Below are 26,514 nucleotides of genomic sequence, written 5' to 3'. Positions count from 1 at the left end.
GAGAGTGAAAAGCTAATTTACCTACAGGGATCTGTTTACTATTAAGAAAAAACAAAAAAACAACAAAACCAAAAGAAAAGTCGAAGGAAGGACAGAACAAACTGAAGGTGGACGTAATGTAAAGGAAGGCTGTGGCCAAACCGAGAAGAGGTTTAAGCACGGTGTGTACCCGCAGAAAGAAAACGCTATGCACTTACTTTACACGCGTGTGGGCAGTAATGGATGTCACTGTTTACTCTTCTAAGTTAACGTGAGGCTAGAAAAGCAGCGAGCCGCCCTGGGCGGCGCTGATGAAAGCAAACAAACACCTGAACCCTGCGCTACTTGATCGTTTCCTCCGATCCACCTACCCTGAAGTCGATCCCCACGGTGGAGATGAAGCTCCCGGCTAGAAAAGCTCCATCCTTGAAGCGCACCAGCAGACACGTCTTCCCAACGCCCGAGTCTCCGATCAGCATCACCTGAGAGACAGACAGGCAGACAGACAGGAGGGTTAGGGTGAGACAAGTGAGTCAGCAGGGGGTCGTTTGGGGGAGGTGGTTTAGGTGTTAAATCAAGATACACACACACTACACTCATCTGGAGAGGAAACGGATGGATGGATGGATGGATGGATGGATGGATGGATGGATGGATGGATGGATGGATGGATGGATGGATGGATGGATGGATGGATGGATGGATGGATGGATGGATGGATGGATGGATGGATGGATGGATGGATAGGTGCTTCCTCCTTCAGGTGATTCAGTTCATTATCAGGAACATTAAAAATCAAACAGAACCCAGGTACCATGATTTAACAGCATCAACATTATCAGATCCCAGTGGTGGTCCTGCTCATCTGGACTACTTATATTGATTAACTATATTCAAAACTTGTCCCTGATAAGTTTTAGAACGTGTCTATGAAGTGAATATTAAACTGAATATTAAACCTAAAAGATCTAAATTTTATCAAAAGAGGAAGATGTCAGCGATTTTTTTTTCCCCAAAGAAAATGAGCACGACATATATTCGCTAGTGGTTCTTAGAAATTCTTGAACACCGAAAAAGTTGACGCGAAAACGTTTCTTTTCTTTTTTTGGTTTTTGTAACTTCAGACTTTCGCGCATGTGATCAGTTAGTAATTGATCAATCACTAATGAATTACTTGAATGAATTAACTGTGGCTTGGACTCTCAGCTCACCTTAAAAGCGATGTCGTAAAACTCTCCACTGTTGCTGAGGGACGGTCTGCTGGGATAAACCAGCCCGCTGGACGGAGCGGCAGCGGCGGCCAGACCCTTCCCCGTCCTCCCGTTGCTCGGTGACGACTTGGGGCTCTTGGAGCTCCGATTCGCTGTCTTCTTCCTGGACATAGCTCTGATCACCCGATCAGTCCTGATCGATTCAGATAACAGACTGAGGGAGAAGAGTGTCAAATATACAGGAGATGCGGTTTCTTTTTCTTCTTTCTCGTTGAAGTTTACCTGCGCGTCAGAATCATGACGCGCGTAACGCGTAAAAGTAATTCGAGGCTGAGCGCTAAAACGTGGCGGTGAGGTGAGACAGCTGTTGTCCCGGTGGTGCAGCTGGATCTCTATGAATCTGGCCCCCGGATCACAATGTAAACAGCTCTGTCTCCTCCCTCCCCAGTGTTGTGATGTGTGGAGCGCATGAGGTTCGGTCGAGCCTGCGCGCATGGAGGCGAATCCATTGTAGCGGCGTCAGAATAAAACCGCGTTCTGTTTCTGAACAGATTGATTGGAAAGTGGTTCAAACTAATCTTACATTTTATCTGATATTTGAGTCGTTCTGAAACACAGAACAGGATAAATGTTTTAATAGAACCGGACTGGGGTCTGCCTCCGCACTTTGTCATTTTATTGTTCATCATAAGGAGTCGACTCCTATTTAAAATAGGAGACTAGAAAAATATTTTTTTTAAATATTTTTTCTACAAAACAGTTAAAAATATGTGAATTCTTTATTTAGCTTTGTTTCTATTGTAAATTCATTCATTCATTCATCTTCTGCTGCTTTATCCGCCGTGGCGGGTCACGGGGAGCTGGAGCCTATCTCAGCTGGCATAGGGCGTGAGGCGGGGGACACTCCGGGCATGACGCCAGTGCACTTCGGTCTATTGTAAATGTGCAGCTAAAAAAATATGCAGCTAAAAAAAGCGTTTTCTGCACGCTAATTTTAGGCTGCATGAATCTGTCCAAATCCCCAGCAGTGTTCAAAACTCTATTTCTAGAATGGCAAGATGTTACACAGGAAAATGCTGGGGGGTGGGGGTGGGGTTGTTATAGTGAGAACATAAAGTGCTTCAGATTTTAGAAACAGTAGAGGTGTCATTGTTTAAGCCTCTTTAAATCAAGGGACTGAAGCAAGTTTCTTATTCTTGCACTGGAGGTCCAGAACAAAATGACAAGTGGATTTAAAAGGATTTGAAAAACCAGGACGTCGGCCAATTGACACTAAAACTCTTACATTTTGGACAGATGAGTGAATGTATGTCAAAATACATCATGTTGGTGTCAGAAAAGCAAATTAAAGCAGAGAAAACTAGAGATTAGGCTGAGAGGAAATGAGGAGTGATAAGCAAACAAACACAGGAGATAATCAATAAAGCCATATCTCCTTAAAGCAGCTGTGATCAATATGGTCATATCGACCGGTGTGGGAAGCTCCAATGTTGGATTAATGTCACACGTCTGTGTCAGGTCATAAGCCTGTGAGGCGATATAAACAGGGTTCTGAGCAGGCTCAGGTGAAGCCCAAGGAACAGTCGAGGTTGGGGTTGGGATCCAGTTCAGATTTTGTTTTCTACTGAAGGTGTTCATCAGGGTGGGGGGGGGGGGGGGGAGCTTCACCTGTAGTCTCCTGTGGAAGTGAGCTCCATTACAGATTTGTTTAGAAGAGGGAGTTGTGCCACAGGGGGAACCTACTCCTCTTTTTGTTCACAAACACTTTAATATTATATCAGGGGACAACAGGGAGAGTTCCACAATGAGGAAAATGACTGGACCAACTCCTCAACTGCACTGAGTGAATAATCTGACATCAAGATTAAAGAATAATCTGACACCAAGATTAAAGAGTATGGTTAGTCAAACAGGATTAAATCAGTCGGATCGTCTCTTTTTTTGAGCAGAGACTTTTTAATACTTTTGAAATATCCTAGAGTATTGCCAGAGTTAAAAATGTGTTTCATTTGTAAAGAGGAGGAAAAATCTGGTGATGAAGCCAAAGGAACTCAGCATAAAGTCCTATAATTTTACTGACCTGGAGCTCCATCTATTGGTGACAAGGTGACACTGCAGCTCCCACAACGTCCACGTCAGACCTGTTTTCAGCTCACGATGAAGAGGATGGGTTGGTTTTGTTTATTCTAACACATATATACTTATATTTATTGAAGTGTTTTTCCACTATATTTGTAATCCCTAATCTACTATTACTATTGTAACCTAATAATGTGGCCTCCCTACACATTAAAATTGTAATCATAGTGCATTTGTATTTGTTATTTCAAGACAGATCTTTGTGGGGGTTTGCTTAATTTCTCAGTTTCATTAATTACGTTATTTATATTTTAATGTGGCCTATTGGTGTAATATCATCTGTTGGATGATATTACATCTGTTCTTCACCCAATCATGAACCAAGGACATGTCAGCACTCACCAACATTTTCCCGTTGAGCAGTTTTTAAATTGGACTAATCTTTAGTTAATAAAAAGCTGTTGACATAAACACGGCTAAAAATTAGTGTGAACAATCACCGCAAGCCTTCCTGTTTATTTAATGTGACACAAATTACAAATAAAAACAGAATCTTTTTTCAGAAATGTTTTCTTACAGTGTTACTGCAGCATTACGAACATGAATTATATCTAAATGACTCATGTCTGCTCAAATGTTTTGGAAAGTGAACGAATCACTTTGTGCTGGTCTCAAGTGAAGAAAAAAAAACCTTAATGTATATTTCCCTCCTTTTTATTGTTATTTGATAATTAAATAGAAAAATCTTTTCACATTTCACAGTAATGACGACATTCCTTAGAATTCAACTGACTGTGAGAAAACAAGTCAGATCCAGATCCAGATCCAGATCCAGTCGACTCGATGAAACTGACCGACTTCATGCTCAACCCCCCGAGGTCTTCCGATCATTTGCTGCAGCCGGAGGTCACGGCTTTAGGTCCTGTGTGGGGGTATGTGTGGGTGGGGCCAGTTCCTGGACTGGAAGTAGCCCCTGAGCCCCTCCAGGTCGACTGGAGGGAAGTAGGGTCCGATGCGTTTCCTCAGCCACCACTTCCCCTGAGCTGCACTGGAGCTGCCCGGCTGGCTGAACCTGTACCTGAAATGTTCCCCCCGAACCCACCTGGGGAGGCAGACAGGAAATCAGTGTGTGTTATTAATGCTGGTAGTAATTAGATGGGTATCGTGTTTGTTTAAATGCACCAGCGATCCAAACAATGTTATTTGCTACTAGTTCCACCAGAGGGGGCTGCAGCTCAGAGAATACTGACTACCAGAGGAAACTCTACACTAGTTATCCTGGGAAAGTCCACTATTTATCAGGTGTTTGTAGTCTTTGAAACAGAAAAGGACAGTTTAGATCGATAAAACAAGTGTTTTTAACAAGTTTAATATCAAATGTTTCTTTTACTGCAGTCTCTTTTCCTGTCATCCAAATGGATTTACGCCACTGGAGCTGACTTTCCTCGTCCTTTTAGCAGAGAAGTGGTTGGACGTCTTAAGAGTTCAGACAGACTCTACAGCTAAAGTAGATCCATGAACGTTGTCTCAGGGTTTCAAAACATCCGATTAACAAATGTCTGCTCTTGGAATTTTTAAGATGATGTACCTTAAAGTTCAAACCATCCTATTGTGTCACTGAGACGCTGCTCACACCTTTGCTACCTGTGTCCTCTGTTTACCTGGGAGTTTCTCTGCCTTGGAAGGGGTTGGAGTCGATCAGGGAGAGGACGGTGCTGTCGTTGGACAGCAGACGCCCCGCTATGTGGATCACCCACTCACTCTGCTCATACGTCTGCGGGGCCGACATGGAGGCAGGATGTAAGAGGTGGATGGCAGAGGAGAAGAGAGGCTCGAACACAGAGACCGTTCAGCATCTCACCTGGAAGGCAGCAAACCACATGAGCCAGTCCAGCCGGTAGTGGTACGGCGATATGAGGCAGGGCCGGCGGTAAACGTCTCCTGGCTTACACAGGAACTGGTACTCCTCCCAAACCGCCTCGGGGTCCTTGGGATCCTGGCTTAGGGTACCCTGGAAAATCACCTCAGTGCGCTCCTTGGTGATGCTGTCGGGTTTATTCAGAGACAGAGCGATGGGAGGTGATGGATGTACGCAAACTGAATGCTGGATGTGCAGCGAATGAGAGGACAGGAAGGCGTGGCGTACCTGCCGAAGGCCCCGTAGGTGTTGACGATGCGCAGCGGGTCAAAGGAGGTGTTCATCACCTGCCTGGAACTCAACAGGTTCATCACCACGGGAACGCTCAGAAACCCAATCAGGACGCCTAGAGAGACGTTCACCACGCGACGTACGAACATCCCTGTAATAAAAACAGCACATAAACACAGGGGTGTGTGTGTGTGTGTGTGTGTGTGTGTGTGTGATGGAAGGGGGGGGGGGTATCACTACAGTAGATTAAATGCCATCAAACTTGTTCGGCCTGCATTAGCATTTGTTTGCTTCTTAAATGTTGTTGGTTTAGGGTCACATAAAAGATCTCGGTTCCAGGACGTCGACAGGAACCGGCGACAGACGGGAAAACAAAACTGCGGCTGAAAACAAGGCGACACTCTGATTGGACGGATTCAGGATAGTCCGTCCTCAGTGGATAAGGTCCGAGCGGTTAGATCATGTGACGGCTGGTACTGACAGACGTTAGGATCCGGCGGACTCCCTACGTGTTAAAGACATCAGCCCAATCCAGGGAGAGCGTCTGAGAATGGGTCAGACTCTCTGGGTCTGTTGGAATGATTGAAACCAGCTCAGGCTGCAGGTAGGAGCCTGTTTTAAAGACGCTAATGGGTCCAGGGAGCCCAATTAGAACGGGGCCGTTCTCCCTTTTAACACATTTTACAAGTCTATATTGTAAAAATGTGAGCGGCATCACGTTGAATTCCAGTAAACCATATGTCATACTTCTCACAGCAACTCAGCTGTCCAAGTGCTAATTCCTTTTTCTTCCCATAATGCACCCTGCAAGGAGACCAGACCAGCATTACTTCAGCCCGTGGGACCCATTAGCCTCGACTACTGGCTATACAGTTGTTTTTGGCTACACCCAGGCTACACTGTCTACATATTGTATTTAATTCCAAAATAAAAAAGAATAGTAAAATAGAATAGAAAATAGAATATAATAGAATAAATTAGAATAAAACAGAATAAATAAAATATTAATAGTAAAACAGTAAGTTATTTCCCTGACGGAACCTCCTTGAGGGATAAATAAAGTTGTACTCTAACCATTTAAAAAAAAGACGATCTGATGATCTAATCTCATCAATAGATTTCCTATAGATCTGACTTTGAGTAACTAGTTTACTGTTACTCTGTGCTGAAGAAGGTTAAATAAAATATTCACCTGTACACTGGAGATCTAAGAACTAAGAGGGATGGGACAAATATTTAGACAGACGCTGAATAATTCCATAATAACTGAAATTTCCTAAATAATCATCACAAAAATATTGGACTTTTGCAGAAATTTTAGTCTGATGTTAAACTGGATTAAGAGATATTCTAAGAATGTGATCTTAATGGTAGAATCTCTTCTCTGCAACTAAAATACAAAATGATGAAATGCTCTCAGAAAACCTGGTCATATCAAATATTTCCGTCCCGTTCCAGACCTCAGACATCTTTTTGATACCTTTGGTGGCTTTGGGGCTGCGTCCGGCTGCTTCCTCATTCTGTATCTCCAGCACTGCCTTCTTGGCTCCCCCCCTAGAGCCAAACAAGAAAGCCAGTGATGCATCGTCGAAACAGGCCAGACTGGGAACAATGGTCAGCCAGTTGAGGAAACTGAGGTTCCCACTCACTATCAGAACCACCTACATGACGATAGACGGGACACAAACACACAGGTGGTGAGGAAGAGCTTCTTGAAGTTTAAGTTTAGGCCTAAACTTGGCATCAACAGCACATGATGGTCAAATTCAAATTAAATACACGGTGACAGAGAATCCAATAGAACACATATAATGGTTATAAAACACCCCCCTACATCTGCTAATAAACATGTTTAATGAGATAATGATGATCTGACCGGGTCCTCCTACGTCAGACATGATCCGCTGGTTAAAACGTCAAACTTTATCGTTCATCATGAACAAAAATGACACATTCAGAGCAAAAACAAACCTTTTACCAAAACAGAGGCATTACTATTAGAGTACAAGGGTTTTTTTCTGTTGATTAAATGAGTTTTTGTTCATCTCTAGTGATTGGAATCGTAATCATGAGTGTAGTGTCCATCTTTTCCACTGTCGTGGAAAAAAAAAAAGAGAAGTTCAGCATTGAATTGTATTTGAAAAGACGTCGTCAGGCTGCAGGAGTCGGTTACCTGGAACAGGATCTGGATTGCTCCGTTGACCATACACATCCGTCTGCCCAAGAAGGTGGCGAAGGGCAAGACGAGCTCGATGAAGTGGTTGGACAACGTCTCGAAGCGATGAAACCAACACGGGGCACGATGCATGTAGTAGGACATGGGGTTGGGAACCGGCTGCGTCTGGAAAGAAAAGCGAAACTCTGACGATCTTCAGCTCCTCTTTGATACAGAGACAAAAGTAGGAGGCCGTAAACACACAATCATTGAGTTTATCAAGACATTTAAATAAATATCTACATATATGTCATATGTATTTAATATTTATGTATTTATTCAAAGGATCTATGCATTGATCGCATAATGGAAGCGTTGTCTGCAGGAGAACCTCATGTGAGTTTGGGATTGTGAGTAATTTGTGGTGCCACGCCTCGGCAGGGACATTTCCGTGTCTAAATAAAGCTGGAACTTTATTTAAATGAGGGCAACCCCCCCCCCCCACACACACACACACAAAAAGTCACTAGGTCCACACAGAGCGGTGTTTGTGCACATGTGATTAGGGATGTGTATGGAAGGTGGTAGCACGCAAACCGTGTAATAGCTACACACGTAAACAAGCATCAGGTGAGGTGGTGGAACACAAATACAGCACAGGAATACATGTGGGGAAAAAAGACTCTGCCACAGCAGTTTGAAATATTACTGTTTTTAAGTTATGCAAAAGAAATAAAAGAAAAAGTATTATTTAATCTGGATTTCACCAAAACACCCGTGGAAATCCGTGGGTGAAGAGCCAACGGCCGCAGACAGACAAATAACCCAACCGGGTCGGCAAAATGGCTGCGTCACAAGAACCGACCGGGGTAAACAGAACACAGATCAGCCCGTGGGTCGGGAAGGGGGGAGGGGGGGGGTCTGCACTTCCTCTGCAGGTTTGAAAAGGAGCAGTGTGTTAGAGGGGTTAATAAGGCTTCACCTGGCGCCAGTGTGTGTGTGTGTGTGTGTGTGTGTGTGTGTGTGTTTGAGACTGATGAGGTGAAAGCGGGTCAGGCTAACTGACCTGAGGTGGAATACGGTCGGTGCTGTGATTTTTCAGGTGACGTCACATTTTGTAACGTTAACAAACGCAGTCAACTCGCAGGTAAAACCCGATGACTTTAGCCTGACCTGAACAGAAACACCAGAAACACCATCCGACTCCACTTGTACTTCAACCTTTGACACGTTTGACATCTGACCTCAAGCCAAAGGTGTCAAACTGTTATTGGACGCGACCCATTCCACTGGATTATCACCAAAATCCACTGGATTAACGCCAAGAAGTTGTTGACTTTGTATTTGAGGCTAAAGACTTGGGACTTGTAGGCGAGAAATGGTTAATCCCACAGCAGATATTTCATAACGTATCACCCACTTGGATCCGAAAGCTAAATCTCCTCTAACAAGAGGAACTAAAGATTCAGGGATGAATGGAACATTTCTCCAGGAAACCAAAAGACTTTTTTTTCCCCCCAAAATTACACACAAAAAAAAAGCATAAAATGTATCTCCTGGATTTTAAATAAGGATATGATTCTTTATTCGTGTCCATTAGTCACCCATAAGTACAAACTCTCCAACTGCAACACTTGTCCAGACCCATAGGAGCCAGTGTATTACAGTCTACACTCCGCTCCCATTGTAGTGCAGCCTGCCAGAGTATCAATGGTGTATTATTAAAGTGTTCATGAGTGTGATGTCCAGTCAGTGAGTTTCAAAGGAGCCAGTGTATTCCAGTCGTTGCTAATTACAGGAGACGGCCTTCCTCCCACTGCGGGCTGGTGACACAGAGCAATGTGGGTCAGAAGTGGTTCACCAGGGGAAAGCAAACAGCCTTCAGGTCTGGGTAAGAGGCTGCTGTCCCAGGTCCCATGACAGGAGTTACTGTGTTACGTTTGTCTGCTGCGGTTAGTCTGATGCGATGTGTTGTCGTTTGAATATCGAGGAAAACAAGCCTTCAGGACGTTTACAAAGTCTTCTCTTGACTCGCGCCGGCTATCTGCTTGCAAGAAAAACTACAAATTACAAAGTTTCAGAGCGAGTTGGTCCCGAACTGGTCACCGGTTGTTGTTGGGTAGTGCTTTTTTTTTTTTTTATTATTATTTTCAGTGCACGTGGCTCATGGCTGTGGTTGTTTTGTGCAATGCCTTTCCAGGAAGTCAGCGTACAGCCTTGTGAAATACCATCGCCAACGAGGTTACATAGGGTTGGTTTGTCAGTCAGGAAACAAATCTTTTCAGGTAGTGGAAGAACGGAGGATCATATTTACCTCTGGACATGACTGATCGCAAGAAAAGGAGCATGTAAAACATGGAATGGACAACATAATGTGTTGAGTTTGGTGGACTCCTGTACAGTTAGAAATACAACACACACCCACACACACACACACACACCTCGTAGTGGTAGTCCATACAGGTGAGGTCTCTCCAGCACTGGTCGCCTCTGATTTTAATGAGACCCTGAAAATAAAAAAAGAAAGACAGCAAACATAAGAACATGTGTTCCCGTTTACGATGCATTAAATTCTAGTGGTGATGCTAAAATTTAAAAAAAAAAACACACACCTTTAAGCAGCGAGTCACATTCATGTGAATACAATCTGGATTTAATCAGGCGGGCATTTAAAGGCCCCCAAACTCATTTTAGACATATCAAGGACAAGAAAACCAGAAATTGATCTCATTCATTACTAAAGTTCCAATCTTTATGCTGCTCCGTTCAACAAGAAGGAGGAGATGTGAGCGTCGGGACACAAAAACCAGTAAAAGTCAGTTTAGCAATTTAACAACAAGGAAAAGCAACGTTTAGAGCTGCAGGAGGTGTGAAGAAGTGGAATGAAATATAGGTGGGATCCATCCATACCTCTTTGAAATCAGTGCACAGCGTCCCGTACACACAGCACCGGGGGAATGCTTTTAATCTCTATTTGCTGCAGCGCTCCGGACTAACAGAGTTAAAGATCCAGTATGATTTTGATCCTTTTATACCAAAAATTCCCGTATTTCCAGCATCAACAGAGACAGTTTCGTGTCGAACTGTGGTTGTCAATGTGAATAATGAAGTCATGTGTTTTGTACACTGAGAAGTGTCATTTATATGGAGAGGTGGACTTTTGGGAGTGTTATGACAAGTTGTGTTCAGATCCTATTTTTTGGGGTGAAGGAGCTCTGGGAGTCCGGCTGACACGTTTGACTATATGGTGCGTCACTATCCACGCTCTGTTGTTGCTTCATCTTTATGGTAATAGTTTTCATCGTTTGGAGGAACGCAGCACAGAATGGGGTTATTTAAAAGGAACGGACTCTGACCAGCCAGGAGACAACCAGGACCATGTGCTTGTTTCTGGCACATGGATGCAGACTGTCTACGAAAAATGTGATACGGATCAGAAAAACATCACGATTGCTAAGGATGCACGTCCTCATGATGTTGTGTTCCGACATTAAGTCTGTTTCTACTGTTACCACCAAAATAAAAGCCTTATTTCCTAGAGAACGTTGCCTTTCTTTTTTTCTTTTCTTTTTTTTTGCACTACTCCAGATGCTTTATTTTAAAAACTTTATGAACATTTCAAGGATTTTCGCTTCACGTCTGTCACTGTTTTCCTGCATCAGATAGAGAGACTGTGACGTCACCAGTTATTGCCATTTAGCTGATGTAGCTTTTTTTTTTTTAAATTTATTTTACTTTTTTAATTTGGTTTGTGACCCAAAACATGAGAAGTACACAGCTGTACTTGGCACAGTGCTCATGATCAATATTCACCACTATGAACACATCGTCAAAAACTAGCAGATCCTGCTGCTATTAAAAAAAAAACAGCAGTTACACCTATCTGGGTGATGTTTCCCAGATTGTCACTGGCCGCCTACAACTGAGACAGGTAAATAAAAACATGATATTCCTTCATTCACCATGAATCACAGATTGAATGAATCATATTTTAAAAAAGATTAGGTGGATTTTCCCACAGGAAACACGAGATAAAACTCAAACTGGACAAGGAAGACTGAGAAACACGTCCTGGGTTCTTTTACCACATGAAGTCCGTAAACACTGAGCGATCCAGGACACGAGACTGTCAATATTGACACTTCACCCGGCCACATGGTTGGCATGGAATGTGGAATGAATGAGCAGCCAGCCTCTCTAAACAGATTTGGATAAAATGGGACATTTCATTGTGATTACGACCATGACTGTTGGCTGCAGCTGCTGACTGTCCAGACAACTCGGCTGAGGACGTTCTAGATAATTCATTTGGGTCATGAGACGCTGACATGTCATCAGGTAGAACTGATATACGGACGTGTGACACAAACAGATCCGTCCGAGTGTCCAGAGGACAGCATGATCCTGACATGTGCTCGATACGTATCCGCTCAGGCGGTCTTCCTTGTGAAGATGGGTTTATCTGGGATTTTTCAGGGGCCACACAGGGGCCACGCTTTTCTTTATTCTAGTAATTTATTCCTTGTTTGTCACTGGCTCTCTGACTTCACAAAGTGACACGTGTAATTGTACCTTACCTTGTATAGCATATTATTTCATACAAATATTTTATTTTACATAATAACACAATTTATATTAAACTTTAAACACGAAACACACTTGATGACACACTTTCCTTTATACTAATTTTTAAGTCAAAAGTGTAAAATAATTTTGGTTATTATTATATTTGGCACAAAAAAAGTTAGGATTCTGACTTTATTTTTGAAATTAGACTTTATTTCAGAATTCAGACTTAATCCTCAAAAGTTTGACTTAATTTCTCAGTTTTTTGAATGTATTCTTTGAATTCTGACCTTATTCTTTGAAGTCTAACTATATTCCTTATATTCTGACTTGATTTTCAGAATTCTGACCTTAATCTAAGAATCCTGCCTTTATTTTCTGAATTCTGACTTTATTCTTAGAGATGAGATATCATTTTGAGAATAATGTGTCATCAATTTTTAATGGAAAGCAGGATCCACTCCCATCACACTTTTTTAAAGCATTAATTTAATTTACTTGCTGATAGTTATGGTGTGACTGAAACAAAATAAGAGTTTTCAGATTGTGAGCTGGAGGGTGAAGACCCCCGCCTCTGGATATGCTCATGAGTTTCCTCTTCCTTGAAAAGAAATCTTGAGAACTGTACATCCACTTCATCGCTGAATGAAACCGTGAAACGATCTGTCAACAGGATATACCGATATAAGTGGCATGAGAAGCGAGTAATTCAACAAAAAAAGGATTTTTTTTCCTTCAAAATATTTGTTTTAAAGTTCACATATAATGCTTTCCATGTGCACTGAAATTGACAAAATTGAGGTAAACCACAGCATTTCATAAGAGACCAGCCAAGGGAAGGTTTACCTTGGAACCCAACATCGATGGCAAGGTTGGAAACAATGGGGGGGGCAGCGCCACAGCAGGGACTCATTTCTGCTCTTGATTTCAGCACATTGACAAAAACAGTTATGGCATTTTTCCAGCATGTAGAAACTAACAATATCATGTTTCAAAGGAGTGTTCAGGATTTTATTCAAATCTAGAAGTGATGCTGCAGATTACAATCTCTCGTCCGGCTTCTTTTCACGAGGTTTGATTTAGATCTGAGTCTGATTTAACTTCTTGTCTATTTATTTCATTCCCTGTTGGTGACACTTGTTCTACTGATTGTTTTCACTTGTGTCCCATTGCCTCCTCTTTCCTGCATATACAAACAATCACATTTTAATTTTTAGAAATCTGAGAGGGACACGTTGTTAAATCAAAATGCATTTTCCAAAAAAAAAGTCAGAGCCATTGTGCAAGCAGTGCTAAAGAAAGCAACTAGACATGAACACCTTCAAATCCCTGCTATTCCTGTATTTTATCATAACAGCCAAGCCTCCCCATTCTAGTCCAACAGGTCCGGACCAACACCCTGGATGAGTCACTGTGCCAAGAACACTTTATCCCCAAAATTCTCAGCAACAAGCAAACCGATCAGATCGGCACTCACAAAACCCCATTTTTCACAGAAACTCTCTAATCCCGTTTAACACCTAAAACTCCCCACCTAGGATAATGTTTCCAACCGTTGGGAGTGTTTAACGGAGATGTTCCTGCCAGCTAGAGAAATGTGTAATCCAACTCGTAACAGCTGTGCCAGCACTTTAAACAGGAGCAGGAGCACATTAGCACAAAACTGGAGACATGAATCATTCAAATGTTTCTTCTCAAAATTTCAAAGGTTGAATCAGAGGCGACTCCTTCATTCTTCATGAGTCATTCTGTGACAAAAAAAAACTTGTAAGACCCCTTTATTCACTGGTTTTATTAGTTATTAATTTATTCATAATTATTAATAATAATAAATATCTTAGAGGTTTATTAGAAAAAGAGGGTCACAAGAGGTACTACATCAGTCAGCACCATACTTACACATACATGAAGATAGTATTTAATATATATTTACCATGCAGTTATTAGATGAGCTACATGAGCTCAACTTTATATAACTTTAACCAGATTGCCAACAGTTTTCATTACAATTAAAAAACATCACGCTAACCTTATGGGAAAAACCATTAATGGGAAATAAAATCATTAATTTCATTCATTTTCCGAACTGCTTCCTCTGCTTCCTTGGGTTCACGGGGGTTGCTGGAGCCTATATCAAAGAGACGCTCCGAACACACTGCAGGAAGTGATTAGCAAACATTTTTGCTCTTAGTATAAGATATCGCGATCTGAAATATCTTTTATTTATAAAGGTATATTTGTAGTTAAGGTTAGCGATACGTTGGAAGTGTTTATGTGTGTGTGTGTGTGTGTGTGTGTGTGTGTGTGTGTGTGTGTGTGTGTGTGTTCTAGTGGGCCAGTTAATTTAGAATAAGAAGTGGCGCTTCACCTCAGTCAAAGGTAATGGTTTTGCTTTTTATAATCAAGCTTCAATAATCTGCATGTCATTCCTTCTATAAAAATCTGATTAATATTTCATTTTTATAGACGTGTGTTTCTAATTTATATTAGAAAACACAAGTTTTAACATACCCTAACCATTTTAATGTATTTCTACATAATTTCCCCCTCCCTCCTTGCTGCTGTGACATGTGGCATCATGACAGTAAGTATCATGATGGGTAAGCTACGGATACAACGCGGGGTCGATTTGGGACATTTCTTTGACATGCTGCGGAAACACACTCAAGAAGCAAGATGGGTGGGCTCACACAGCCCCTCTCACACTCGTTTCCTACAGCTGAGAGGTCCTTTGAAGTGTGTGTGAAGCCACGTCGTCCTCAAGCAGCAGAAACCCTGAGCAGCCGCAGAGCAGCGGTGGACCACAGGCTGTCAGACAGATAAATGACCCGAGAGGATCAAACGCTGAGGAGCTGAGGCTGAGCTGCACACAAACTAAACACTGTGACGGAATCTGAGCTCCATGGAATTCAGCGTCGTAGTTTCAAGCTGAGCTATTAGATCATAATCTTTCTCGTGCAAATGTCGATTTAAGGAATGACGGTTACACTTCGTCACTGAAGACGAACTGCTTACTCTAAGAAAAGAGTCGGATTTCTTTGTCGTTTGACGTCTGGCTTTCATTACTTGACACGGCGACACATGAATGCTGAATATATGATAGCCAACATTCATCTCTGCGCACTCAAATGCAGGATTGTTTTAAATTACAAAAGAATGGAAATGAACATTTCTAAATCTGGATTATCATCAAAATCGAATCTGTTACCCCCAGTATGTTTGAAAATGTTGTTCAACAGTTTTTGTTTCTGTATTATGGTAACTTGTGGAAATGCTTTGCATAGAAAACGACGCCGACACCTTCAACTAATGCCACTGGTGGAGATTTAACCTACGTACATAAACATTAAACGAAGGCAGGACTTGGGGACAGAAATTCATTTTCTGATTCATCAAATAGTATACTGATGATTGGCAAACCGACTAATTGAATATTACCCTTAAATATCAACCAGATTAATTATTAATCAGTCATAACCTTTTATAACCATAGATATCATTAATACGAACATACATAAAGAGTTCTGTCCCTAAAAATCATTCATTCCCTGGAACAGAAACGTCATCAATTAAATGCATTAAAAAAAACCATGAAACTCCATCATTTTGTCAATCAATATTTTACATTTCCTTCTACTCTTTGGTGCATAAAGTAATTCCCACCACTAAGCTGTCTATGCAGACAGTTCCAGTCAAACAGAGCGGAGGCTGTTCTCGTGTTTCTGCTCTCCTAACACTGAAAACCCTGCTGGATCGGCGCTAACTGCAGCGATTGGCAAATGAAATGAGCTGGTGGTCCAACACTCACCATGGAAACTGTCAAACAAGTACAAATGTTGTTTAGCCCAATGTATATTTAGGTTAGATTTCCAAATACTGACGGCTTTTTATAGTAAAGACACTGCTCCAAAAGCACGGTCTAAAAACACAAGAGCAAACACTGGAATATCCCAGAGAATTATGATATTTTTATTTATCTGGGGTGACTTTCTGGGTGTACTCAGGTGTGTTTAAATGCAAACACATCTACTTCCTCTGAGAGGGAAATATCACCAGAGCCTTGAGGGACCTCCAGACAGGAAACGTGTAATTCAAGGTGCTGGTGACAGGAAATGAGTTTTAAGAATGAAACTGATTCAAATTTAAAATTAATGTCTTGATGTTAGTTACATCCCGCAAAGCAGTGATGTATTGTAATTGTCAGTGTGTGTGTGTGTGTGTGTGTGTGTGTGTGTGTGTGTGTGTGTGTGTGTGTGTGTGTGTGTGTGTGTGTGTGTGTTCGTCCGTCCAGCAAAGGGGACAAGAAATTAAATGATGACCTTGACCTTGAGAAAACTAGGTCAAGGTCTAATTTCAACTTTTGTACACTCAGGAACCAGATAAGATAGAAAGAGGAGGGAGGCCAGTGTGAGTAAGACCATAGATCAAAGCTAGTGCTTTGATCTATGGTCTGAGTTATTATCTATCCTGAGAAATTTTTGCAAATATCTCAGGAAGATAGAAAGACAAAACAAAGGCGTAATATTCAGAGCGGCAAAGGGACGAAAATTAGATCACAACCTCGACCTTGGAAAACTAGGTCACTAGGTCACTAGGTCAAATTTTCACTTTTAAACCTTTTTAGGTCCACATCTCTGAGACCTCATTACAAATAGAATGCACCGGTTACATGTTGGATCATGGGTCTTTTAGTAAATGACCCTGACCTATGGAAGTAGGTCAGGGTAAAAATTCAGTGGTGTCGTGGGATGTTGCAGTATCTGAATGCCTCGTTTGTGTTGTTTTTGAGTGGTTCTTTTTATATAACTCACAGCTCCCAGCATGATGCGAACAATCAGCCACCTGAAGGTCCAGATGCAGATTAGGGAGGGGGGGCAGCGGCGGGGGACCCGGGACAGGGTCCACACAGGACACAGGAAAATGGCTAGAAAGCCTGTCTCCAGCAGCTGACTCTCCCAGCCTGGACAAATCAACAGAACAACATGTGTAACGTGACTTTCTCTATTCTAAGGGTGCAGACATCTTTAATGCCACAAGCTGCTCACACTCCATCGACTGCACACACACTCTGAGAGTCTGTGGCGCCTCAGAAGACACCAAATACATTCCTTCAAAATAATTTTTGAGTTTCTGTCTGATGTGTCAGATATGAGGCTAAACATGATCCACAATCTACTCCAGACCTCGGCAAACTTTGCCCTCTGAGCCACATTCAGCCCCTTCGTACGTCCCTGTCCAGCCCACGTCATACAAATCGTAAATTAGTACACACAAATTAGTCAAATTAGATAAAATAAATACAGTAATTTAAAATTGCCCAATATTTTTTTTTTTACAGGTTTAGGATTTATCAATATTGTAGAATTTAGGGCAGACTTAGGAAAACTACGGCCCATGGGCCACATCAGGCCCTTCGGACGTCCCTGTCCAGCCCATGTGAGGCCAATCATACCTTACAGCATAAATTAAGCAGACATCTGTGTCGTGCGTACAGTGTTACCTACATTACTTTCATATCAACGTATCAGCATGTATGAGCTGTTTTATTAAGTTATGTCTAAGGACATTAGACTACGTTCCACTACTGTAGAGTTTTACTCATCAGCAAATTTAATTTACAAGGACTTTATAATGTACTTAGAGCTAAATGCTAATGCCAGTACACTGACAACATTTACTGCTGACACTGCTCATGTTATTGCATTAGTTACAGTTCAACCTGAGAGGTTGATGAACGTATTCATCAAATTTCATGCTGACTGTCAAAAAGACTAATGAGGAATTTCCTTTAAAAACCACACGTGTCAAACTCATCCAGGAGGTAGAGGATGAGAGAGAAAAGGTGGAAACCAAGAACGTCCACACAAACCTCGAATGAATGACGTAACGGGAGCGGACAAATAACTGTTAAAAAAATATTTTAGATTACAGCCCATAGATGTGGATCTGAAGATGACATGACGAGTGACAAAATGACATTCAAACCTGAGCACTTCACATAAATGCTTCATCTCAGATACTCTTCCTCTATTGGATGTGGAGAAACAAAAGAAGGAGTCTTGGATTTAGTGTTTCAGTTGAAATCTTACCAAAGGAGTACCTAAAGAGAGACAGAAAACAGGAATTAAAACATGTTGTGTTCGTCCACATTTAAAGGACCAGAAAGAAGCAGCAATCAATTTAAGAATAAAATGTTTATTGATATACTTCTATATGGAGCTGGACATTCAAGAAACCAACCACAATCATTATATTTTGGAAACTTGTGTCCTTCATTTCCAAATAATTCCACTGGCATTCCAGACTGTGTCCTGGGGCGCCGATCCCAGACTCACCACAGCTGTCCCACGTTGACCAGGGAGTGGTAGAGCAGCCACAGCATCACCATGATCACCATGTTCGCCATCCCCATCACCAGGACCAACGCAGACAGAAGCATCCCCATCAGCGCAATGCCATCCAGGTTGGCGTCCATGTCGCTCCAGTCCAACAACCAGAGGATGGACGGCGTGTAGGTGAAAGCGGCCATGCCTATTTTACCCCCCACGTAGCGTTTGACGCTGTTGAGGTAGTTCTTGGAGGGCATCAAGCCATTCTCCCCGATCAGCTGCTTGTTCTGATTGTAGGCGACAGTGAACGCAACAACTAAGGGAAAGAGAGGAAACAAGAGAAAAACAGGATTCAGAGCTCTGTGGATTAAATGTGAATTAAAAGTGTTCTAAATGTGGCTATCCGATACTTTCCCATGAGATAAAGTTCTAAAGGGTTCTACTGACTCCGGCACCACACGGTTCCGTTATCCATGAAGGAGGTGAAGTCACGTGATCCTGACCCCCGTGGAGGGAGCGGACGAACGGACGGTGAGACGTTCAGGGACCGTCAGCCTGCTTACGGTAGATGAAGGCGACGGAGCGCAGCAGCACCACCCGAGTGAGCCAGAACGTCCCGGTCCGGAGCGACTGGACCCCCTTCCGGTTCTCCGCCGCTCCGCTGGAGTCTCCTTCATGTTCCTGTCTGCTGTCGGCTGCCTGTGGGTCCGGCTCACTGCTGCCGACACGTCTTTTCCGCACCGAGTTGCCAGAAGAGTCCTCGGTGGCCGACATGTTCCCGGAAATCATGGTCACGTGACGAAACACACACGGAAGTCACCGATTTATTATAATATTAATAATAATAATAATAATAATAATAATAATAATTATTATTATTATTATTATTATTATTATATTACAGTTAATAGAGGAATACTTACCTTTTAAAAAAATAAGATAAATATTTCTCTAACTTCACAGGTAGGAGTAATAGTAATAGAGTAGAACTTTAGTGGTAGTAGTAGTAATAATAATAATAATAATAATAATATAATAATAATAATATAATAATAGTAAATGTTAAACTGACTTTACTTATCAAGTACTTTTCTGTTCTGATTCTCCACTCAGTTTTTACAATACCCCTCACCTAGTATTCACACAGCGGTGGTGACAGGGACCACCTGCTCTTTAGGAGTGGTAACCATTCACACCTTCACACACACCAGTGGAACAACCACACACACCAGTGGAACAACCACACACACCAGTGGAACAACCACACACACCAGTGGAACAACCACACACACCAGTAGAACAACCACACACACCAGTAGAACAGCCACTGAGAGCAATTCAGAATTCAGTATCTTCACTTCAACATGTGGACTGGATGGATCGAACCACTGACGACCACTCTACAATTGAGCCCAGCCGACCCAGTAGCAGTAATAGTAATGAATAACAGAAAATAAATACAGGTTAATACACATTTTTTTTAAAAACGAAGAAAAAAAATCAAAGCTTAATATGAACCCGCAAACACTCTTATCTATTACATTTTCCTCCAGGATTAATAAAGTATCTATCTATCTATCTATCTATCTATCTATCTATCTATCTATCTATCTATCTATCTATCTATCTATCTATCTATCTATCTATCTATCTATCTATCTATCTATCTATAATATTGGATTGTAATTTCTTATTAATTACTTTAAATTCAATTTTAACATTGAATGCCAGGATCAGCTTTGACATAGCCATACTTCCACAGATCACCAGCTCTGATAAATATGTACTAAACACAGTACAGCTTTCCTCTGACAGTGAATGAGACCCCTGATCCTGAAGTAGCACTGAAACATCTAGAATATCCCTTAATCTCTGAAATGGAACAAAACAAACACAGAACATCAGCCTTTAATTGTGTAGACTCATATCCAAACTGTTCCTTAGAAATGTGCGTTTTAATTCAGAAATGCAGCCAAATATTTACAACTATGTGCATCAGCCTGGCACTTGGTGGCAAACTAGGAGGAACTCTAGTCACGGAAATTTGTAAAAGCCAATCAGAGAGGGGGTGGACCGATGCAAGCTGGTGGAGAGTTGAAGTGTTAAAAAGAAAGCAGAGACTTCTCAAATCTTGCCTGACTGTGGAAGAAAGTAACAAGAAAAAAATATTAGGAGCAACCCTGGATTACATTGGAGGTCGAATTTAAACAGTCTTCCAGTACAGGCGCCCGATCCACTGAGACCATCAAGCAACTTTTCATCCACCAATGATGACTGGAGAGAACCAGTCCTTGACAGATCATCCCCGCAGCCCAGCTGGCAGCGACAGCCCCGTGTCCCAGCGTGGATCCGACTCAGAAACCTCCACGTCTCCAACGGGATCCGACAAGCTGGAGGCTGCGCACCATTTCGGAATTACGCAAAAACCGGAGAGCAAGGCGGAGAATGAGCGCTTCCCCGTGTGCATCCGTGACGCGGTGTCGCAGGTGTTGAAGGGGTATGACTGGTCCCTGGTTCCTATGCCCCCTCAGGGGGAGAGAGGGCTGAAGTACAAGCCTCACGTCAAGCGGCCGATGAACGCGTTCATGGTGTGGGCGCAGGCCGCGCGTAAAAAGCTGGCGGACCAGTATCCCCATCTCCACAACGCGGAGCTCAGCAAGACCCTGGGCAAACTGTGGCGGTGGGTAAAACCGGGCAAACTGGCGATGGATAACCCCAGAAATGTAGCCAAACACATTTTTGGGGTTATCCAGAAGAGGGTTTTTACTAAATGTGACCAGTGCTCAGTATAGGACTGGAATTATAAATTAAATTATGAATGAATGTTTGCTGAGAGAATGAAAGTTTATTTCTAACAAAGTATACAGTGAGCGCTCATTAGAATAGTGGTATTTTATTTATTTCATCCCCCCACCCCACCCCCCACCAAGGAGGTTATTTTCACACCCATGACAATGTGTTTGTTTGTTTTTTTGTTAGATTATCAAAAGCTTTTCAGAATTATTTCCATGTCGGTTGGTTAGAAGGTGATCTCAGGTCAAAATACCCACCATTATATTTTAGTGGTAATTTCAAAGTAATGAGCAGGAAATGCCACACCTGCCCAGTTCAGCTCAAGCTAAAAACGACATAATGTCTATGACTATGAGTTGTGAATACATGCTGAATTATGTGGAATTGAGCAAAAAATGTTTAATACGATAGGATATACCTGAATGTAGGATTCAAAATAATGGAAAACAGATTTTGTTTTTGTAAATAAATTTTGAAAATATTTTTAAAAAACAGTTGTGTAATTAAAAATAATTTAATCAATTATTGTATCTGGTAATTATTTTTTTTAAATCAAATCTAAACATGGAACATAGTTCAAACTACCCATTTTGACCTAAAGATTTAGTTGTAGGTTTTTTAAATGGTCGGTGTTAATCGTCGCCTTCAGTGAGTCCTTCCCGTCCTCCTTAGACTCCTCTCTGAAGCAGAGAAGCGTCCCTTCGTCGAAGAGGCTGAGAGGCTGAGGCTGCAGCACAAGAAAGATTATCCCGACTACAAGTACCAGCCGCGCAGACGCAAGGGTGCCAAACCTGAGCTGGTCCAGCCACAGCATCAGCAGGGGTTGTATAAAACAGAGTCAGGAGAGACGCACCATCAGCACCATCCAGACAGGACAGGTGGGACGATGGTCTTGATTTTATTACGTACAACTTTGCCTTTTTTTATGTCATGCTAATACTAATCAGGTGTTCCTTGATATTTATTTCCAGGTCATGAACCTCCCACACCTCCCACGACCCCTAAAACAGACCTCCACATGGGGAACAAGCACGAAGGCCACCGGCCTGTAGATGGCATCAACGGCTTTCTTCCCTCCTCCCGGCGCCAAAACATCGACTTCAGTAACGTGGACATCTCAGCGCTCAGCACGGACGTCATCGGCACCATTGACGGGATCGATGTGTGTGAGTTCGACCAGTATCTCCCCTCTAACAGCCACGCCTCCATTGTCCTAACTCCACCAGACACCAACCACGGACATAACCCATCGGGATCCTTCGTCCTGCCCAGCATCCACTCAACCTCCCGCAGCATTCCCAGTTGGACGACCAAAAGTGGGACTTCCACTGGGGTGCCACCAGCTCCTTCCAGCGGTGACATTCACGAGGAGTCCAGCCAAAAACCGCAGATCAAAACTGAGCAGATGAGTCCAGGTCACTACAGCAGCTCCTGCACCCCCACCCCTCCACCTCCACAACCTGAATACACTGCCCTCGGTCCAGGCGTCTGTCCTTCCTCAGGTTCCTCCTCATCCTCCACCAACCAGTCTGACTACGCTGACCTTCAGAGCTCCAGTTTCTACGGCGCCATCTCTGGATACCCGGCCCATCTGTACCAGTGTCCGTACTTCCACTCCCACAGGCCTTACGCCACACCGATGATCAACAGCCTGGCCCTGGGGCCACCTCCTCACAGCCCCCCCTCCGGCTGGGAGCAGCCAGTCTACACGACACTCACCAGGCCTTGAAGGGGGAGTGACTGGGACTTGAAGTTATCCATATGGACAGTTTGGATTTCTGAACACTGTTGAGCTTTATATGGCTGACATTATTGGTAGAAAAAAAAGAAAAGAAAAAAAGGTTAACAAAGATTCAGTGTTTTTTCTTTTTTGAGAGAACTGACATTTAAACTGGAATAAAAGTTTCCATTAAAAGTCAGCACTAATGAAATGTTGGTAATCAAGTAGCGCCTATATAAAACAGGGAGTTTCAGCTTTAACAGCAGTTTTTCTATCCTTGATCTGGCTGAGTTTCTCGTCTTCCGCCTTCAAAGTCCACCGTGTGAGGGATTTGTATTTAGAGTATTTATTTTTTTGGTCCTTTTAAGAGTATTTTTTGTAGAGGGAAAGTATTTTGAATCTTCTCCCAATCAATGCCGGACGTCGGGTAAAGGCTACGTCAGACGCTGTAGGGAAATAAAAGTCTTGCCTAACTTCAGGTCACAATATGTCGTCCATCAGCCTCATTAAAAAAAAATAGTTAACATTAATTTAACATTTTGGAAAACACTCCTTTTGCAGAGAGATTAGATCAGTGATGTTGCCTCACAGCAAGACGGTCCCGGGTTCAAATCCACCTTAAAACCGTGAGGTTTCCATGTCCTCCTTGTGTGTTCACTCCATGTTCTCCACTATGTGCCCCCTGTGATGAACTGGGGGGGGCTTGTCCTAGACATACCCCAGCTAACTCTGGTGTGAAGTGGGTGGCCAAAGCATGCAAGCATTAATAGGCTCATGTAGATGCAACGCATATTTTTTATTTAAAAGGAAACTATTATTTTTGTATCAGAATTATAAAAAATCGACTGTTCTAAACATCGTTTGTGAAAATCCTCTCCGGACCCAACTGAAGGTGTCTCATCAACCTTGGAACCACCTTAAATCCACCTCTGTGTTCTAGCTAAATAAAATGGATCTGAAGTACAATCCCTTGTGCTTTTTATCATCTTAAAACTTTTCTGTAACATCCTTTTAAGATACTTCTGAAACAAGAACCACCAACAAAATAGATCTAAAAATCTGAGTGCATTTAGTCTGTTGGTAGTTTTACGTGTTTACTGCATGTTCCCGCACCTCACTGATGATATTATCTCCAGGACAAACACGGTAGCTGTCGGCCTGAGGACCCACCCACTCTTAAACACTTCCTGTGTGGGTAGGACCTGCCAGCTGCAGCTCAGTGGCTCACTGTCTGAGCGGTTTAACATGACAACCTGTTTGCCAAACACAACAAGACGGCCAGACAGAGGCAACATTGATTGAGCCATAATTCCACGACTCGGTACCAGGGCGTGTATGCAGAAGTTTGTGTAAGGGTGGCGAGATGATCAGGTGACATTTACACCAAAAGGATCGGGTCACGCTTGCGAGCGTGCAAAACCAGCACGTGGTGAGCTCCTTTTGCAAAATGATTTATGAGGGTCATATACTTTTATATTGGTGAAGCATAGAAACAGGATGACAAATGAAAGTAAAAACCATCACATAAGTGTCTTTTTGAGGTTTTGTTTCAGTTTCAACGTGAATATTCTCCAAGTTTCTGAACGTTGGCGATGGATGGACACCACGTTCTCTCAGTTGGCATGTCTTTGTGGCTCCTTTGAAAGTGTGAAAGCTGCTACAGATCCTCAAATCATGTTTATTAATGAATATTATAACTGAAAAGTACATCTTTGAAAAGGAAATCTGCAGCTGCGGGGTTATGAAGTGTGGAAAGTCTGAGGGCTTCTGCTCATCTGTACTATAAGGAACTAGCAGCTGTGATCACAACACTCTGCTGACAGGTGATGTAGACAGGAGTTTTGAACAGGTGAGTAAAATTTGTGTAATAAAGAAAAAAGGCAAGATCTTTGACTGAGCCCCGGTGCTAACGCTAAAATGCTAAGTCTGTGTAATATCTTTGACACACAGTCATGAGAGCGTTGTTTGTCAAAATGTCAAACCATCCCTTGAGTTTGTCATGCGTCTCTAATTTTACTCTGGCCCGATGATGACGTGGGTTCGCAGACTAACTTTTACCATGTGTTCTGAAGTAAGATCACCATCTGATGGACAAATTATGCAACTACATTCCCATCATGCATGCTCTGCAGAGGTGGGCAGTACATTTTTACAATGGGCCACATGAGAAGCCTGAATTGTGTCAGGGGGCCACACCAAATATAACTTGAACGTAATTCTGCTCAACTTCCTTCAATTGTAAAATGCCCTAAATTGAATATTTTGAGCAGTTGATACTGATAATCGAAAGAATAAAACAGCTCACGCTTGCACACATTTCATAGGGAAGTAGCACTAACAACAAACAGAAGTAGCTGTAGTTTGCCCAGGTCTGCCTTAAATTCTAAAACATTGAAAAATCCTAACAAATCAGCTGGATGGGCCACAACTTTACAACTTCCACCAAAATGTGGAACTAAGTGAGCAGAAACCTCTCTAGGATTCACACAGTCCTCGTCTTATTGCAGCAATGCTGCTGGGATCACCATCAAACTGTAATCTCAGACAGAGCTTTTGTCATCATTTTGAATTCCACGTTGTATAAGTAGTGGTAGTCATTAAGGAAGAAAGAAATTTCTTATTTAAGTAGTACTGGTGATCACTGGTGTCTTAAATATCGGGTATCCCAGGAAGAAAAAAGACGTTCCTTTGGTGTCAAAGGTTGAGGTCATGCTCAGGCAGGATGAAACAGCGTTCCACTAGTGGGGCACATCCTAATTCTTCATCCTAAATGTATCCAAGCTATAGTTATCTGGAATGATCCTTTAGTATTGGGTTAAAACCTTTTAAATATGTTTAGCCTCTCACACAATGAGGACAAATCAGACAGTGTCATTTGGTTTCACGTTGGTCTGTATTAATGTTCAGGTTTTCAGAATGAAACAAACACCCACTTGTGACTGAAGAGGTCAGCAGAACAATGCCTCTTTAAAACAAGATGCAAAAAAATCAAACTAAAACAGTTGTGTGTGTCGTATAAATTACAGTCCAGTCACGTTACAATCCTTTAAAGCAGCAAAAATCTGTCTATTATGACTCAGAATGAACAACAGTACCAATAAATAAAAGAGGAGCCGTCGGACTGAGGAGTGACGAGGCCGCTGGGCGGCGTGGATCGGACACTTCCGGCTATGTTTAAAAGCCACGGTGAGAGTTTGTGTGTTTTTTTATGCATATCTGTTGTTAACAGCACTTTGCAGGTGACAGTTTCTGCGCCTGAGGTTCAGCCTCACACACCCCTCGACGCAAAACCCCACAGTTACACACACCGTCATCAAAACTGTACATTCAATAAATTAACAATGCATCGTCTTCATCAAGCAACCAGTGACATGATTCTAGATTACATACTTACACTAGATTACAGGTAGAATGACCATTCACAAGACAAAATCTGAACTGGGGGAGGGGGGGGGTGGCTGAAGGGAGGGAGCATGATAATGTATAGCACAAGGTTGGCAGGCGTTTGTAGTGATGACATCATCTGACCTTTG

The 26,514-nt window shown here is 42.4% G+C and overlaps 3 protein-coding genes across 3 annotated transcripts in view; 1 reads left to right on the top strand and 2 right to left on the bottom strand.

Moving 5' to 3' along the window:
* LOC137588772 (ras-related protein Rab-26) overlaps positions 1-1,560 on the bottom strand; it is a 69,459-nt gene extending 67,899 nt beyond the window's left edge. Inside the window, exons 1-2 of the mRNA XM_068306042.1 lie at positions 1,191-1,560; positions 351-461 (exon numbers count right to left, since the gene is read on the bottom strand). Of these exons, the coding sequence (XP_068162143.1) occupies positions 351-461; positions 1,191-1,361 (282 nt within the window). The 5' untranslated portion in view covers positions 1,362-1,560. The remainder of the gene's footprint in view (positions 1-350; positions 462-1,190) is intronic.
* A 2,260-nt stretch (positions 1,561-3,820) lies between these two features.
* Positions 3,821-19,248, bottom strand: lmf1 (lipase maturation factor 1). The gene is made up of 11 exons (XM_068305414.1): positions 19,032-19,248; positions 18,475-18,784; positions 18,229-18,239; positions 16,951-17,099; positions 10,015-10,080; positions 7,592-7,759; positions 6,899-7,079; positions 5,416-5,569; positions 5,131-5,314; positions 4,931-5,043; positions 3,821-4,371 (listed from the first exon to the last, which is right to left on the bottom strand). The coding sequence occupies exons 1-11, from the start codon at positions 19,240-19,242 to the stop codon at positions 4,185-4,187; spliced, it is 1,734 nt and encodes a 577-aa protein (XP_068161515.1). The 5' UTR covers positions 19,243-19,248; the 3' UTR covers positions 3,821-4,184.
* A 1,200-nt stretch (positions 19,249-20,448) lies between these two features.
* Positions 20,449-23,941, top strand: LOC137588363 (transcription factor Sox-8-like). The gene is made up of 3 exons (XM_068305413.1): positions 20,449-21,148; positions 21,934-22,139; positions 22,233-23,941. Exons 1-3 carry the CDS (start codon positions 20,736-20,738, stop codon positions 22,988-22,990), a joined length of 1,377 nt encoding a protein of 458 aa, XP_068161514.1. The 5' UTR covers positions 20,449-20,735; the 3' UTR covers positions 22,991-23,941.
* The last annotated feature ends 2,573 nt before the right edge of the window (positions 23,942-26,514 follow it).

This window comes from Antennarius striatus, chromosome 21, assembly GCF_040054535.1.
Source record: "Antennarius striatus isolate MH-2024 chromosome 21, ASM4005453v1, whole genome shotgun sequence".
NCBI classification, from domain to species: Eukaryota; Metazoa; Chordata; class Actinopteri; order Lophiiformes; family Antennariidae; genus Antennarius; species Antennarius striatus.
The sequence above is the reverse complement of the archived record's forward strand: the minus strand, read 5'-3'. Positions and strand labels throughout refer to the sequence as shown.